Below are 13,482 nucleotides of genomic sequence, written 5' to 3'. Positions count from 1 at the left end.
GCATTTGAAGAACAGCTTAAAAACACAACTCAGAGGCCCAGTGCAATGACCCAGTGGCTAAATCCTCACCTAGCACGCGCCAGGATCCCATTTGGGCACAGGTTCATGTTCCAGCTACTCCACTTCCCATCCAGCTCCCCGATTATGTACTGGGACAGCATTAGAGGATGGCGCAAAGCTTCAGATCAGCTCACCTTCAGCCACTGTGGCCATGTGGGGAGTGAACCAGCAGATGCAAGATCTTTGTCTCTCCTTCTCTCTGTAAATCTGATCTGCTTTTCTAATAAAAATAGGCAGATCAGATTTATGGAGAGGAGAAATAAAATTTCCATCCGCTTGCAAAGTGAAGATTAGTTAACTGAGTCATTGTGCCAGGCCCTATAAAATATATTTAGAAAAAATACACAATTCAGGCAGTCAGAATTCCAGGGGTCTATGTTCCTCTAGTCCCTGCATGTGCTTCAAAGGCAGCAGAGCCTCCAGGCAGCTGAGAAAAGAGAGTGGTTTGGTTCATGTCCACACACACACACACTCACCACACCGCACAGACACAATAACACACACACACATATACCTACTCATACTCACACTCACACATTTACCACACACACACTCATACTCACATTCCCACCACATATACACAATCACACACTCACTCATACACATGTTCATATACCCTCACATACACCAACTCATACATAACCTCACTCATTTACCACACCACACAGATACACTCATTCATACACCCACACTTGCATACATACACAATCATATAAACAGTAATATGCAAATTCACTACACACACGTGCACACATACTCACTCCCACACAGGAGGGCCCAGGTTCCATGCACTGGCCAGCACCAATGGGCAGCACCACTGGGCACCTGCCTTGCAGATGTTGGCACATCAATTAACCACGGAGGAGTACGGCAGGAAGGTAAAGCTTGCCAAAGCACTGCTAGGCAAGCAGGAAGGATATTTTTTTTCTTTCTCCAAAGAAAAAAGCAAGCAGCACAGGCAAACAGGGATGTGCCCCTACCTAGAACCCATCTGTCCTAAATACAAGACAGCTGTCCTATTAAAGGAGGCACGGCCAGGTAGAACATGAAAACAACCTCCCCAGGGTGAATGCTGTGGTGCAGGGGGTTAGGGCGACACCTGCAATGCTCACATCCCATATGCGCACTGTTTCAATTTTTGGCTGTCCTGCTTTCCATACAGCCACCTGGGAAAGCAGTGCAAGGTGGTCCAAGGCTTGGATCCTTGTTCCCAGATAGGAGACCGAGAGTTCAAGGCTCCGGCTTCAGCCTGGTCCAGCCCTCACTCAGCCTTCTGGAGAATGAACCAGTGGAAGGAAGATGTTGAACTCTGCCTCTCAAATAGTAAATAAATCCTTACAAGATAAATAACCTCACAAAAAGTGGGTAGAGTATCGGACAAGATTTATGACACAATTTGCGATTTAAAAAAACGCAAAAAGACCTGCATTATCAAGCAATGAAAGATAACACAAATAACGCACATGCAGACAGGTGGAAAATAAGCAAAACTGAAAAAGGTAAATTCAAAAAATGGCATTAGAGACGCTGCTGCTTTAAAAGTCATGCAAGGGGGACGGGAAGATGGGGTGAGCACAGGGTAGGGCAGTCCTGCTTCTGGGCCCATCATGGATTCAGAGTGTCCCGTTACTTCTTCATGGCCCAGGCGCAGCCAGCAGGGCCAGGGCAGGAAGCAGCTCTCAGTCTGTAGCAGATAAGCAGCTGCCCACCCCTCGCCCAGTTTTCAAAGAGCTGTGTTATCACTGCCCCTCCAGCAGAAACCAACAGAATTTCTGCTGCCCTGCCACTAAAAGCAAGATGCAAGGAGGGTCATGCTCAGACTTTCCAAAGCAGACTCATCTTACTGCTCTAGGCAACACATCAGAAAACAACCTCCATGGTGCGCCGTAAGTAACACTGTGCAGGGAGGGAGTGTTCTTTTTTCAATGCTTAAAATACTGCATCATATGAAATAACTTTCATTCTAATTATTTGTCGGGATGCTGAGGGTAAACTCCTACCCACACTTTTGTTTCTGATACGCATTTTCCACGCATTTTCTGCAGGGGCTTCCTCAGGCTGCACTCAGGAGACCATCCGCGGCACACATGCAGCATTAGGACAGCAGATGACAGCAACAGCACTGTCAATTCAGCACGGCTGTCAGGGTTTTGGCCATTGGAACCTACAGCGCTACTCGGCGACTCTAGGGAAAAGACATGCCGCCCTGTGACACCTACAAGCACATCCCCAACAGGCCACATGTCACCCGACGCTGGGCACAGCCGCAGTCGGCCCAGCCACACCCTTGTTGCCACTGAAGGGGACTCCCCACCACAAACTGCACCAAGATGCGGCTTCTGAAGAACCCCTGACAATGATGGGAGGGACAATGACAATGATGATTGAAGGAATATGTATTGGGGGGGAGTGGACTGGAGGGAGTCCTGGAAACACCACACCATTACCTGCCTTGACCAGCTGGGTGCACGACTTGGTGTCAAGAATGGGGGAGGGGTGCTAAAGTCCTCACCTTGAATGGCCTTGTTCATATCCCAGTAGCCCCGCTTCTCTTCCAACTCCCTGCTTGTGGCCTGGGAAGGCAGTTGAGGATGGCCCAATGCCTTGGGACCCCGTACCCACGTGGGAGACCCAGAAGAGGATCTGGGCTCCTGGCTTTGGATTGGCTCAGCTCCAGCCATTGCGGCCACTTGGGGAGTGAATCATCGGACAGAAGATCTTCCTCTCTGTCTCTCCTCCTCTCTGTATATCCTACTTTCCAATAAAAATAAATAAATCTTAAAAAATGGAATCAAGGTAGAGTGAAATGGCTGGTAGCAGGTAGTCTGAAGGGAGAGGAAGAGAACATGTATGCTGGTACCAAAGGCTACGCTCTCTTCCAGCTGAGGGCCTTGGGCAAATTTTCCCATCTGTAAAATGGCTCAGCCACCCTTATCGCACAGAGGTGCTGAGCACCAATCAAGGCAAAGTCATGTCCCCCAGTGCCTGGCCCTTACTGGCAGAACTCAGTGTAACCAGACCCCTTCCTACTAGGCTTCCCACCGAAATCAACAAAGGCAAAAATCGTTACTTTTTTTTTTTAAGATTTATTTATCTTACTTGAAAGTCAGAGGTACAGAGAGGGAAACAAAGAGAAAGATCTTCCATCTGCTGGTTCACTTCCCAAATGGCCACAATGGCCAGAACTGGGCCCAAGAGAAACCAAAGAGCCAGGAGCTAATGGGTCTCACATGGGTGTAGAGGCCCAAGGCCTTGGACCATCCTCTGCTGCTTTCCCAGGCCATTAGTAGGGAGCTGGAACAGAAGCGGAGTGGCCAGGACTTGAACCAGCACCCATACGGCATGCTGGCACCACAAGCAAAGAATCAGTTTGCTATACTCCCCACTATCCCCCAAAGTTATCTTCTAGACTGACAAGTACAGTGACACCCAAGACAGCCAACTTGGCCACCTACTCTTTGCTGGCAAGTGGGCCAGCCTGGGAAGATGAGATGCAAATTCCTGTATTGGGGGACTGCTGAAGGAGTTCCGGGCATCCACTCCATCTTTTTTTAACCATCTCTCACGTCACGAGGTACCTGGTACAGTGAACCACACCCAACACACCACAGGAACATCCAAATGAGACTTTGTACAGTGCAAGTTCAGGTGGGTTTGGCAACCTTGAATTGCCCACTCTGCACGCTTTCAAAGGACTACAATGAAACTGCCTGAACAGCTGTTGGCCAAGGCTGGATCCCCAAGTTCTGGGCCATCCTTTGTCTGGACCTTTCCCTCGATCGCTATCAACTTCTACTCCAGAAAGTGCTCTGTTCTTAAGGAGGGAACCCCTTCCAGGCAGCGCACCACGGGGTGGCTGTTCCCCCTCATACACACACCTGCCCCCAGTGCCTCCAGCACAGGGCTGTGCCCTGAGCATGCTCTCTTCGTTCCAGAACTAAGGGTGCGCAATCAATTAGCTTGGCAATCTGCTGGGCCACACTAGTGCCTGAAACCACAGAAACAGCCACTACCTGCCTGTGCTGACCACCAATTCCATCCGGGATACCAGCTGGGCCCACATCATCAATGAAAGTCAACATTTTTCTTATTCAAGTTTGCCTATGCCAAAATGATCCTGGGACCAGAAAATGCGAGGACTAAGATAGTTGAGTCTCAGTTTCAGCTAGGGAGTTGGACAAATCACACAATGCTTATACTGCCACTTCCTCAGAGCCCCATACCTTCCCATGCAAGGCTCTCAGCTGATCCACCTGTGCACCCAGGGGGCAGCATCAGGCAAGAGGCATCTGTGTTATCTCAGTCCTGAAAACCCACTAAAAACTGTAAAGGGTTTTCCCCTTAGGAACCTGAAAACCTCCACATAATGAAAGGGGAGAGAAGACACAGGCATTAAGATTTCAAAAACAGGGGCCCAGCGCCATAGCCTAGCGGCTACGGTCCTCACCTTGAATGCGCCAGGATCCCATATGGGCGCCAGTTCGTGTCCTGGAGACTCAGCTTCCCATCCAGCTCCCTGCATGAAGCCTGGGAAAGTAGTAGAGGACAGCCCAAGGCCTTGGGACCCTGCACCCGCGTGGGTGCCACATGGAGACCCAGAAGTAGTTCAGGGCTCCTGGCTTCGGATCGGCGCTATGGCTGTTGCGGCCACTTGGGGAGCAAATCATCGGACAGAAGATCTTCCTCTCTGTCTTTCCTCCTCTCTGTATATCTGATTTTCCAATTAAAAAAAAAGAAACAGATTTCAAAAGCTGCAAAGTGGCAGCCGGTGTGTGGCACAGCAGGTAGTATAGCCATTGCCACTGATGCCAATATCCCATACGGGCATCAGTTCAAAATACAGCTCTTCCATTTCCCATCCAGCTCCCTGCTGATAGCCTGGGAAAGCAGTAGAGGACGGCCCAAGTCCTTGAGCTCCTGCACCCACATGGGAGACCCAGAAGCATCTCCTACCCTCCTCCCGCCGCCGTGTGTATGTGTGTGTGTGTGCGTGCGCGCGCGCAATTCTGCTTTTCAAATATATATATTTTTAATGTAAAGTAGGTAGCAGCACAGAACACATGACTAGGTAAATTCTTAGCCTGCTCTGCATTGCTCTAACAGAAAACCATAACTGAACCAAGAGGGGCCAGCGTTGTGGCACTGTGAGTTAAACTGCCACCTGCAGTGCCCATATGCTATACCGACATCAGTTCAAGCCTTAGCTGCTCTGCATCCAATCCAGCTCCCAGCAAATGGCCTAGGAATGCAACACAGGATGGGCTAAGTGCTTGGGTCCCTGTACCCACATGGGAGACCCAGAGATGCTCCTTGGCTCCTGGCTGCAGTCTGGTCCAGTCCCAGCAGTTGCAGCCATTTGGGGCGTGAACCAGAAGATGGAAAACTCTGTCTCTACCTCTCCTCTGCAGTTCAGCCTTTCAAATCAATCTTAAAAAAGGGGGGGGGGGCATGAAGCGATAGCATAGCAGTTAAAGTAATCACCTTGAATACACCGGATCCCATACGGACACCGGTTCTGATCCCAGCAGCCCCGCTTCCCATCCAGCTCCCTGCTTGTGGCCTGGGAATGCAGTAGAGGATGGCCCAATGCCTTGGGACCCCGTACCCACGTGGGAGACTCAGAGGAAGTTCCTGGCTCCTGGCTTTGGATTGGCTCAGCTCCAGCCATTGCGGCCACTTGGGGAGTGAATCATCGGACAGAAGATCTTCCTCTCTGTCTCTCCTCCTCTCTGCATATATTCCTTTCCCATAAAAGTAAAATAAATAAATCTTTAAAAAAAAAAAAGAGAAAAATATCTGTTTTGGGGGCAGCTATGGTGGTACAGCTGAGACAGAGCTGTCACCTTGAAACCTGCATCCCACGCTGGAGTGCTGCTCGAAGTCCTGTTTCTCCTGACGCAGCGTCCCGCTAACATGTCCTGGGAGGCAGTCAGTGATGGCTCAAGTGTTGGGGTCCATGAGGAGATCCCAAGGCTCCTGGCTTCGGCCTGGCCTAGCCTTGGCTTCACAGCCTTGCTGGAGGAGGGGACGGGGGGAGGGGCGGTGCTGTGAAACAGTGCACAGAAGATTCTCTCCCTGTCACTCTACCAAGCAGGTGAAAATAACTTTTTTTAATTTTTCTCTTTTTTAAAGCAAGAACTGGAATAGCAATATAAACAAATGTGCTTGCTGCAGCGAGGGAGGCTGGGAAGCCCACCACCACGGACGGACGCTGATTGCCATGTCACCCAGGCAGAAGGCGTCATCTGAGCCTGTCACCTCAGCTCTCCGCATCCATTAGAGCCCCAGCCCCACGGCCACTTCTATCCCCAGAAAGGTCTCGGAGGAACTCGGGGCAAAGCCCCACACAGGATCTTCAAGGGAGGCATTCAAGCCGCTGCAGAAGCACCTCTCAGCCACAAGAGCAGCAGAGTGCTAACCCCCGATGCAGGAACTGGCAGCACCAGGTAGCTCTGCAGAAGTCAGCCACCAGCAACTGGGGTCCTTTAAAGAAGGGGTAACAGCCAGGTCACTGTTCTACTCTTCACCACCAGGTAACAGTCCCCCAGCCTCTCCTGGTCAAGGAGACAACTACAGGGACACTGCACTGTGGCAGAGGGAAAAGTCAATGCTGGTGATGCCAGCCTTCCACTTGGGCACCAGCTGGTGTTCTGACTGCTCCACTTCCAATCCAGCATCGCTGCTCCTGGCTTGGGAAGAGCAGCAGGAGGTGGCCAAAAGGACGTGGATCCCTGTTACCCACACAGGAGAGCCAGCTGAAGCTCTTGGCTCAACCCTGGCAGGTGTAGCCATCTGAGGATTGATCCAGCAGATAAAATTCTGTCTTTCCCCCTGTGTAAACGCTGATTTTCAAGATAATTGGGGTGGGGAAGACAACAAAAGGGAGGAAAAGTTACAAGAAGCTGACAGCTGCCTGCCCGCTGCCCTGATGCAGTAGGAATGCTAGCCACGAGCACAGCAGCTGTCCAAGTGCCACCAGAGGGCTCGAGGCTGTACCCTGCCACGAGTACCCAGGGCAGGGTGCTCCTGCCACAAAAGATGGAGACCAAACCCAGCAAGGGGAATCACGCGTGGGCAGGGAGAGCAGTGACTTCTCCACAGCCGAGAACGCCTCAACGAAGAACTACCAAGGAGCCAGGTGTTGTTGGAGTTGCCATGTTTTTCTCTTTCCCTAAACATTTGGCCCTGGCACTTTTAATACATTCCATGGGGGAGGATGGGCGAACAGGACTGAATTATGGGAAATGAGGGCGAGCTGGGACCAAGGGCAGAGGCCGGTCCACTGAGTCTCACAGGGCTAACGGGCAACTTCTATTTCCTGCACTCAGTCCTGCTACAAAGATTCCAGTAATGAGAATCAAGCTGAGCTACAGGACTAAAAAAAGCCACACAAGAGTGGACAGGGTGTGGACCACTTCCTGCAGGTATGGAGTTTCCAAACAGGCAACTCTGAATCATAGGGAGAAGTTTCCCAAAGGCAGAGCTCAGTGCCATGTTTCTGAAAAAACCAGCAGAAGTGGGCATTGGAGTGTGTGTGTCTGTAAAACACACCAGAGAAATGCCGTACCAGCCTGACTCCTCCCACTGCCTCTTGCACCAAGGACCTCAGAAACACTGGCCAGTGGCAGGTGTTTGCTGCGGCAGTTTTGACACCGCTTAAGAGGCCCGCATCCCATTCCTGTTCAAGTCCCAGCTCCATCTGGATTACAGTTGCTTATGCACACCCTGGGAGGTAGCAGGTGCCTGACCCACCAAGTACTTAAATTCCTATCACCCAAGTGGCAGTTCTGAATCAAGGTCCCAGCTCCCATCTGACCCTGGCCCAGCCCAGCTGTTACAATCATTTGGGACAGCAAACCAGTGGACAGAAGGTCTGTGTGTCTTTCTCCGCCTTTTAAATTAAAAGAAAAAAAATACTGCCCAACTGACTATCCATGTCACCTGCAATAAGTGAGGCAACCCAGTTTCACGCATTAGCACAGTGGCTCCAACACCAAACACACTTCAGCAGTGAGGTTAGCAATGCTGGGTTTGCGGCACTGAGCTGCCTCAGCAGTCAGGAATCTCACAGGGAACTAGGCGCCATGGCTCTGTGGCTGAATTTTCACTTTACAACCGCCAAGATCCCAAATGGGTGCCAGGTTCATGTGTTTGCTGCTCCATAAGCTCCCTGCTTGTGGCCTGGGAATGCAGTAGAAGATGACCCAAAGGATGGCTTGGAACCCTGCACCCCCATGGGACATTGAGAGGAAGCTCTTAGCTTCAGATCAGTTCAGCTCTGGGTGTTGTGAGCACTTGGGGAGCGAGCCAACAGATGGAAGATTTTTGTGTCTCCCTCCTGTCTCTGTAAATCTGCCTTTCCAATAAAAATGAATCTTTTAAGAAATTATCTAAAAAAGAAAAAAACTTTTTTTTAATTAGAAGAAATCTCATTGTACCAGGTTCAGCTTGAAGGTCGCTTGGTCCTAAGTGAAACACTATTAAGAATATTCCAAGACCTGGAATTAGCAACACCATGTCCCAGACTCCCCCAACAGTTATCTTTAATTGAAAAAAAAATTTTTTTTTCTGGTCCTCCCCATTCCAAAACAAGAGAGAAGCAAAGTAAAACAAAGTCTTAGCACAGCTACACCTAGAACTAGAGGCAGGGGAGAGCAAGTATGAAAGTAGCAGCGGACACAGCAGACTTGGTCGTCAGTCCGGCACAGAGCCGCAGAAAAGGACAGGATGCAGGCGGGAGGGGAGTGTGTGAGCACAGAGTATAACGTATTCACTGAGAGTTCAAGTCAGAGGGGCGTGAACCTGCTAAAAACTGCGCCTTGGCTACTCAGTGACACCTGAGCCTCCTCCACTCAGTCACCATGGGCTGCTTCTCACCAAGCACGAGGGCAGAATCCAATGCTTTCCCTTCTCCCATCACCTCCACCCGAGCAAGCTAGGGGAGCCACAGCACACGATGCCCACCTGCTCAACAGCGTGCCCTGCTTCCAGCTACTTCCCCCACTGGAACCCTAAGTTTGCGGCCTTGCTCAGCCACTACCACCTTCTCCAGGCCACTTGCCCTGCCATGGGCTGCAGAGCCCCACGCTGCCCACCCCCATGGCCAGGCCTCTGGGGGAGCCCTCTCTGCTGCTGCTCCAGAAAGTGGGGGACAGCACTCGGTGGTTCAGCCCTTCTGCCCCAGGTGGCCTGGAAACTTAAACCTCACAGCTGTGCCGAGTGTCCACTCACTCTGTCAGCTGACCTTCCTGTGCAGGGAACAGCTGGTAACCGGGGAAACTTGGGCAGGCACCTCCCAGGCAGGCAGCAAACACTGAAAGTGTGACGCAACAAGAAAAAGGTGCCAGAGTCTATGCCACAATCTCCTGCAACTGCCCTGTGTTTGTGTCCATTTCCCACACTTCTAGAGCACCCAGGTTTCCCCAGGGTGCTTAGAGTCCTGGGGGAAAAGTTCTCTGTCCACCACAGGGGGCAGAGGGCACTCACTAGCAAAAGGCCATTTCCCAGGCCACTAGCATAGTGGAGGGGGAAGGAAGGGCCAAGATGAGGTCAGCAAGTAGAAGCTAGACTGAAAGTTCTTCTATCATCTCTACAACAACCTCAGAACATGTTAAAGTAACTTGGGCCCCACATTACACCATTTAAGGCAACTCAGTTTGTTCCAACTGTGGGTGACAAGCGAGGAACTGTGCAACCCATCCAGTGTCGTAACCAACAACCCAGGGACACATACCCCAGCAGAAAAAGCTGGAAGGATCATCAATGTCTCCTCAAACTCCTGTGCCAAGGCTGCAGGCCTTGCCACCTATCAGCATCCCAGAAAGTTCTCCAAGTGACTGCCAAAATTTCATAACAAATTCCTAAGTCAAAAACCCTCATTCTTCTACCATCACCGTAACATGAGCTCAAAGCTCACAGGTGCTCTGTTCTGCCAGCTGGAACTTGCCTTTCCTTCCATCTGAATTAAACCGAGCGGGCCAGTGGGCGTGCCAGGAGCCCCAGGTCCTCGTGGCCACAAAGCAGCCGGGCTTTCTAATCATTATAGCTGCTCCACTTAGCTCACCAGTTCCACTGTTTCCTCAAAAACGGGGCTGACCCCCCACACACACACACTTTCACTGTGTATTTGTTAGAAACAGTAACAAGGTTTAGTCATCAACCTCTCACCTAAGGCCTAAAGGTTGCTGGGTCAGTGAATAAAACAAAGAGTGCATATTTTCTTATTGTGAAAGGAAACCAACTTTAAGCTCTGCAAAAGCAACAGTGAAACCAAGAGGCAGCAGGGTGGGGAGGAATGTGCCCCCGCCCTCAGGAAGGAGCCGGTCTGCATCCAAGCTCACCCAGGAACACACCATCTCACCAAGGTCAGCTTAATCACACTACACAACACCCCCTGCCCCAAGCACGAAGAATTATGGGGCACCCAAGAGGAAAAAAATGCCAGACATTGAAAAATAGTGTTTTTACTAAAATGTTCGTTCATCTGGGTTTTTCTTCCCTCCCCCCACTTTTTTTTTTCCTTTTTAAAAAAGTACGCTTGCCTACACTACGAAAACTCAACCCCACAATCGTGCAGAAATTGTTAAGCCAATTGTTTGCAACCCCTGGTCAGACACCAGGACAAACAAGAGGGCAAGGGGCTGCCCAGGGCGGGGTGCACAGGTGTCCCCACCAACAGTGAGAGCCAGGTGTGTCTTATGGAGTCCTCAGCCACCTCCCAGGGTAGCCCAGCCGCAGCTAATTCCAGAAAATAACCACGTTCCTTGTGGTCCTCTGGGGGAATAGAGAGGCAAGGAATGTGCTTCCCCAAATGGCGTCCTGAAAACCAACTTCAGCCGGCAGATGTACCTCAGGCAGGGATGATGGTCCCAAGCCATTGTCGTACCCCTGAAATTGAAACCCATCCCTGAAACTAAAACATGGGGAACCATAGTCAGAAAAATCATCATACTGAGACGCCAGTGGGCGCGATGTATCTCAATTACAGCCTGGTTAGCACTGTGAAACAACCTAAAGGAAATACTAATAGATCAAAAAAAAAATCATTACAAGAAGCCCTTCTTACTCTACTAATAAGAAACCTTTTGGCCCAATTCACTCTGACCTTGATGGTTGTGAAGTTCAAACCAAAGCTTCAGAAAACAAAGATACATATCTACCTTCTACCTAGTGGTCAACACACTTAGAGGTTGTACATGCAAGTTAAAGAGATTTAAAGGGGGAGGGACACCCTGGCCACCTTCCCATCCTAAGATACTGTTACTCCTTAAAAAAAATAATAATAATAATTTGAGCTGCCACTGAAGTGGTCACTCTGAGTTCCCTGTCTGCCAGATTTCAAACCTGAAAAACGAAATCGAGGTTTCTTTTTATGGTTGGGTATGGGGGTGGGTAACGGGGAGCTGAATGGGGTGGTTTCCCATGGAGGGATGGGGGAGAGGTCCAGGCTGAGAAGCTGAGATCCTCAGCCCTTGATGTCTACAAAACAAAATCCATTTGGATATTTCTGGCTGATTTCTGGAAGCTCCTGCATTCGCTCCGCTTTTCCGGGAGAAAACAAAACTTGAATGCCACGCTCTACGGTAACGTGCGGCTTTAACCCTATCGTCACCATCTCTATAGTGTTTGCAGACACTCCAAGTCAGCCCAGAATGGTGGTTTTGTTTTCCTTCACGAAGAGGGGGAAGAAACTTTCCCGCATTCATATACAGCTGAAACCCAACTTCCCTCCCGCTCCGACCCGGCCCAGAAAGTGACCGCTAGGCCTTATAGCCACAAAGCACCGACGGCGGGGTCCTCGGCGAAGAAACTAAATTTCACGAAGCCTCCAAGCTAAGCTCCTCCACAGCTGCTGGCCGCCCTCCCAGGCTGCGTAAGGGCGCGCACTTTGCCCCGCGGCCCGGCCCGGCAAAAGGGGCGGCTGGGCACTCGCTCGGCGACCCGGCTCCGCGCGCCTCACACCTTCCTGCACCGCGCCCAGCCCGGGCGCCCAGCCGGGACGGGTCAGGGCGAGCTCCCCGCGCCCCTCCCTCCACCCGCCGGCCCGGGGCCCTCCACAGCCCCGGGCTCGGGGACCAGGCAAGCCCTCCAAGGGCACGTCTTCCCCACCTCTCTCCCTGGGCCTGCACAGCTCAGGGGGACTTGGGGGAGAAGCGCCGGCGCCCCACATCCGGACCCAGGCCGCGGTGCTCCCCACCACCACCACCACCACCACCACCACCACCACCACCACCACCACCACCACCACCACCACCACCACCACCACCACACATCCCTTAGCCGGCCTCCGTGGCCAGCCAGAAGCCCCGGAGCTGGGCCCCGACCCCCGCCGAGCGGGGAGCTGGGTCGTGCGGCTGCGGCGCGACCCCGGAAGGGAGAGCGTGTCGGGGGAAGGGGGGCCGTGTTTACACCGCCAAGTTGCCCGCTTCCGCCCCAGCCCGTGCGGCCCGTTGCTGCCTACCTGCATGCCGGGCAGGCCCGACTGCACCGGGGAGTGAGCCATGGCGCTCAGGACGTCCACTTCCTGGGACGGGACGGTCGGGCCGCGGCGATCCGCGCGGGCGAGCAGGCCCGCGGGCCGCGCCGGATCCCGAGGCCACCCCAGCCCCGGCGGGTCCCGGCGGGCGGCGGGGCTCAGCGACAGGCGGCGGGCCGCGTCTCCATGCACGGCGCCCAGAAGCGGAGCGGGGCGGGGAGGAGGGGTCCGAGCGAGAGCCGCTGCCACCGCCACCGCCACCGCCGCTTCTCGGAGGGAGCCAGGCGGCCCTGGGCCCGTACGCTCTAGCCGCCCGGACCTGGAGTGGGCGCGCACAACCGGCGGAGCCCGCGAGCCGCGCGAGCGCCCCGCCCCGGCCCGGCCCCCGCGCCGCCCCCGCGGCCCGGCCGGGGACCCCGCCCCGCGCTTCCGGGAGGAGGAGGCGGAGGAGGAGGCCCGGCGGCCGCCCGGGCGCCCTAGGCCGCAGGCGCCGCGCCGCCGCCTGCCGGCCGGGCCTGCGTCCCAGCGGCTCCCGCGGGCGGCTGAGGCGGCGCGGCGAGGAGGGGCCTGCGCTGAGGCGGGAGGGCGGGACGGCGCGGGAGCCGCGCTTGGCCGAGTGCCTGACGGGCCGGGACCGGAGCGGCTGGGAAGCCTTCCTGCCGGTCCCCCTTTGGCGGGGAGGGGATGGGACCCCCGGGCGGCAGTCCAGGACAGGGGCTCGGCCCGGAGCCTCCGTCTTGGGGCCTGCTCCTGGAGACCCGGGCCGAGCGGCTTCTGGTGTCTGAGGAAGTTTCAAACCGACCCAAAGGGGGAACCCGAACGGGGAGAGAACGTCTAATGGCCTGACGCTTTTTTGCTGACAGAACACAGCGCCGCTTGGACGGCCGGGCGCCCAAAAACTAGGCTAGAAAGCCAGAGGTGACCCCCGCGGGCTGCGCGGGGCCGGG

General features: G+C 53.5%; 1 protein-coding gene across 1 annotated transcript in view; it reads right to left on the bottom strand.

The window, feature by feature from the left end:
* The window catches only part of STK24 (serine/threonine kinase 24), an 86,203-nt gene extending 73,351 nt beyond the window's left edge, over positions 1–12,852 (bottom strand). Inside the window, exon 1 of the mRNA XM_004577383.4 lies at positions 12,521–12,852. Coding sequence (XP_004577440.1) covers positions 12,521–12,562 — 42 coding nt within the window. The 5' untranslated portion in view covers positions 12,563–12,852. The remainder of the gene's footprint in view (positions 1–12,520) is intronic.
* Between the last annotated feature and the right edge of the window lie 630 nt (positions 12,853–13,482).

Source organism: Ochotona princeps, chromosome 12 (genome assembly GCF_030435755.1).
Source record: "Ochotona princeps isolate mOchPri1 chromosome 12, mOchPri1.hap1, whole genome shotgun sequence".
Classification (NCBI taxonomy): Eukaryota; Metazoa; Chordata; class Mammalia; order Lagomorpha; family Ochotonidae; genus Ochotona; species Ochotona princeps.
Note: the sequence above shows the minus strand (reverse complement) of the source record. Positions and strands in the feature narration are given on the sequence as shown.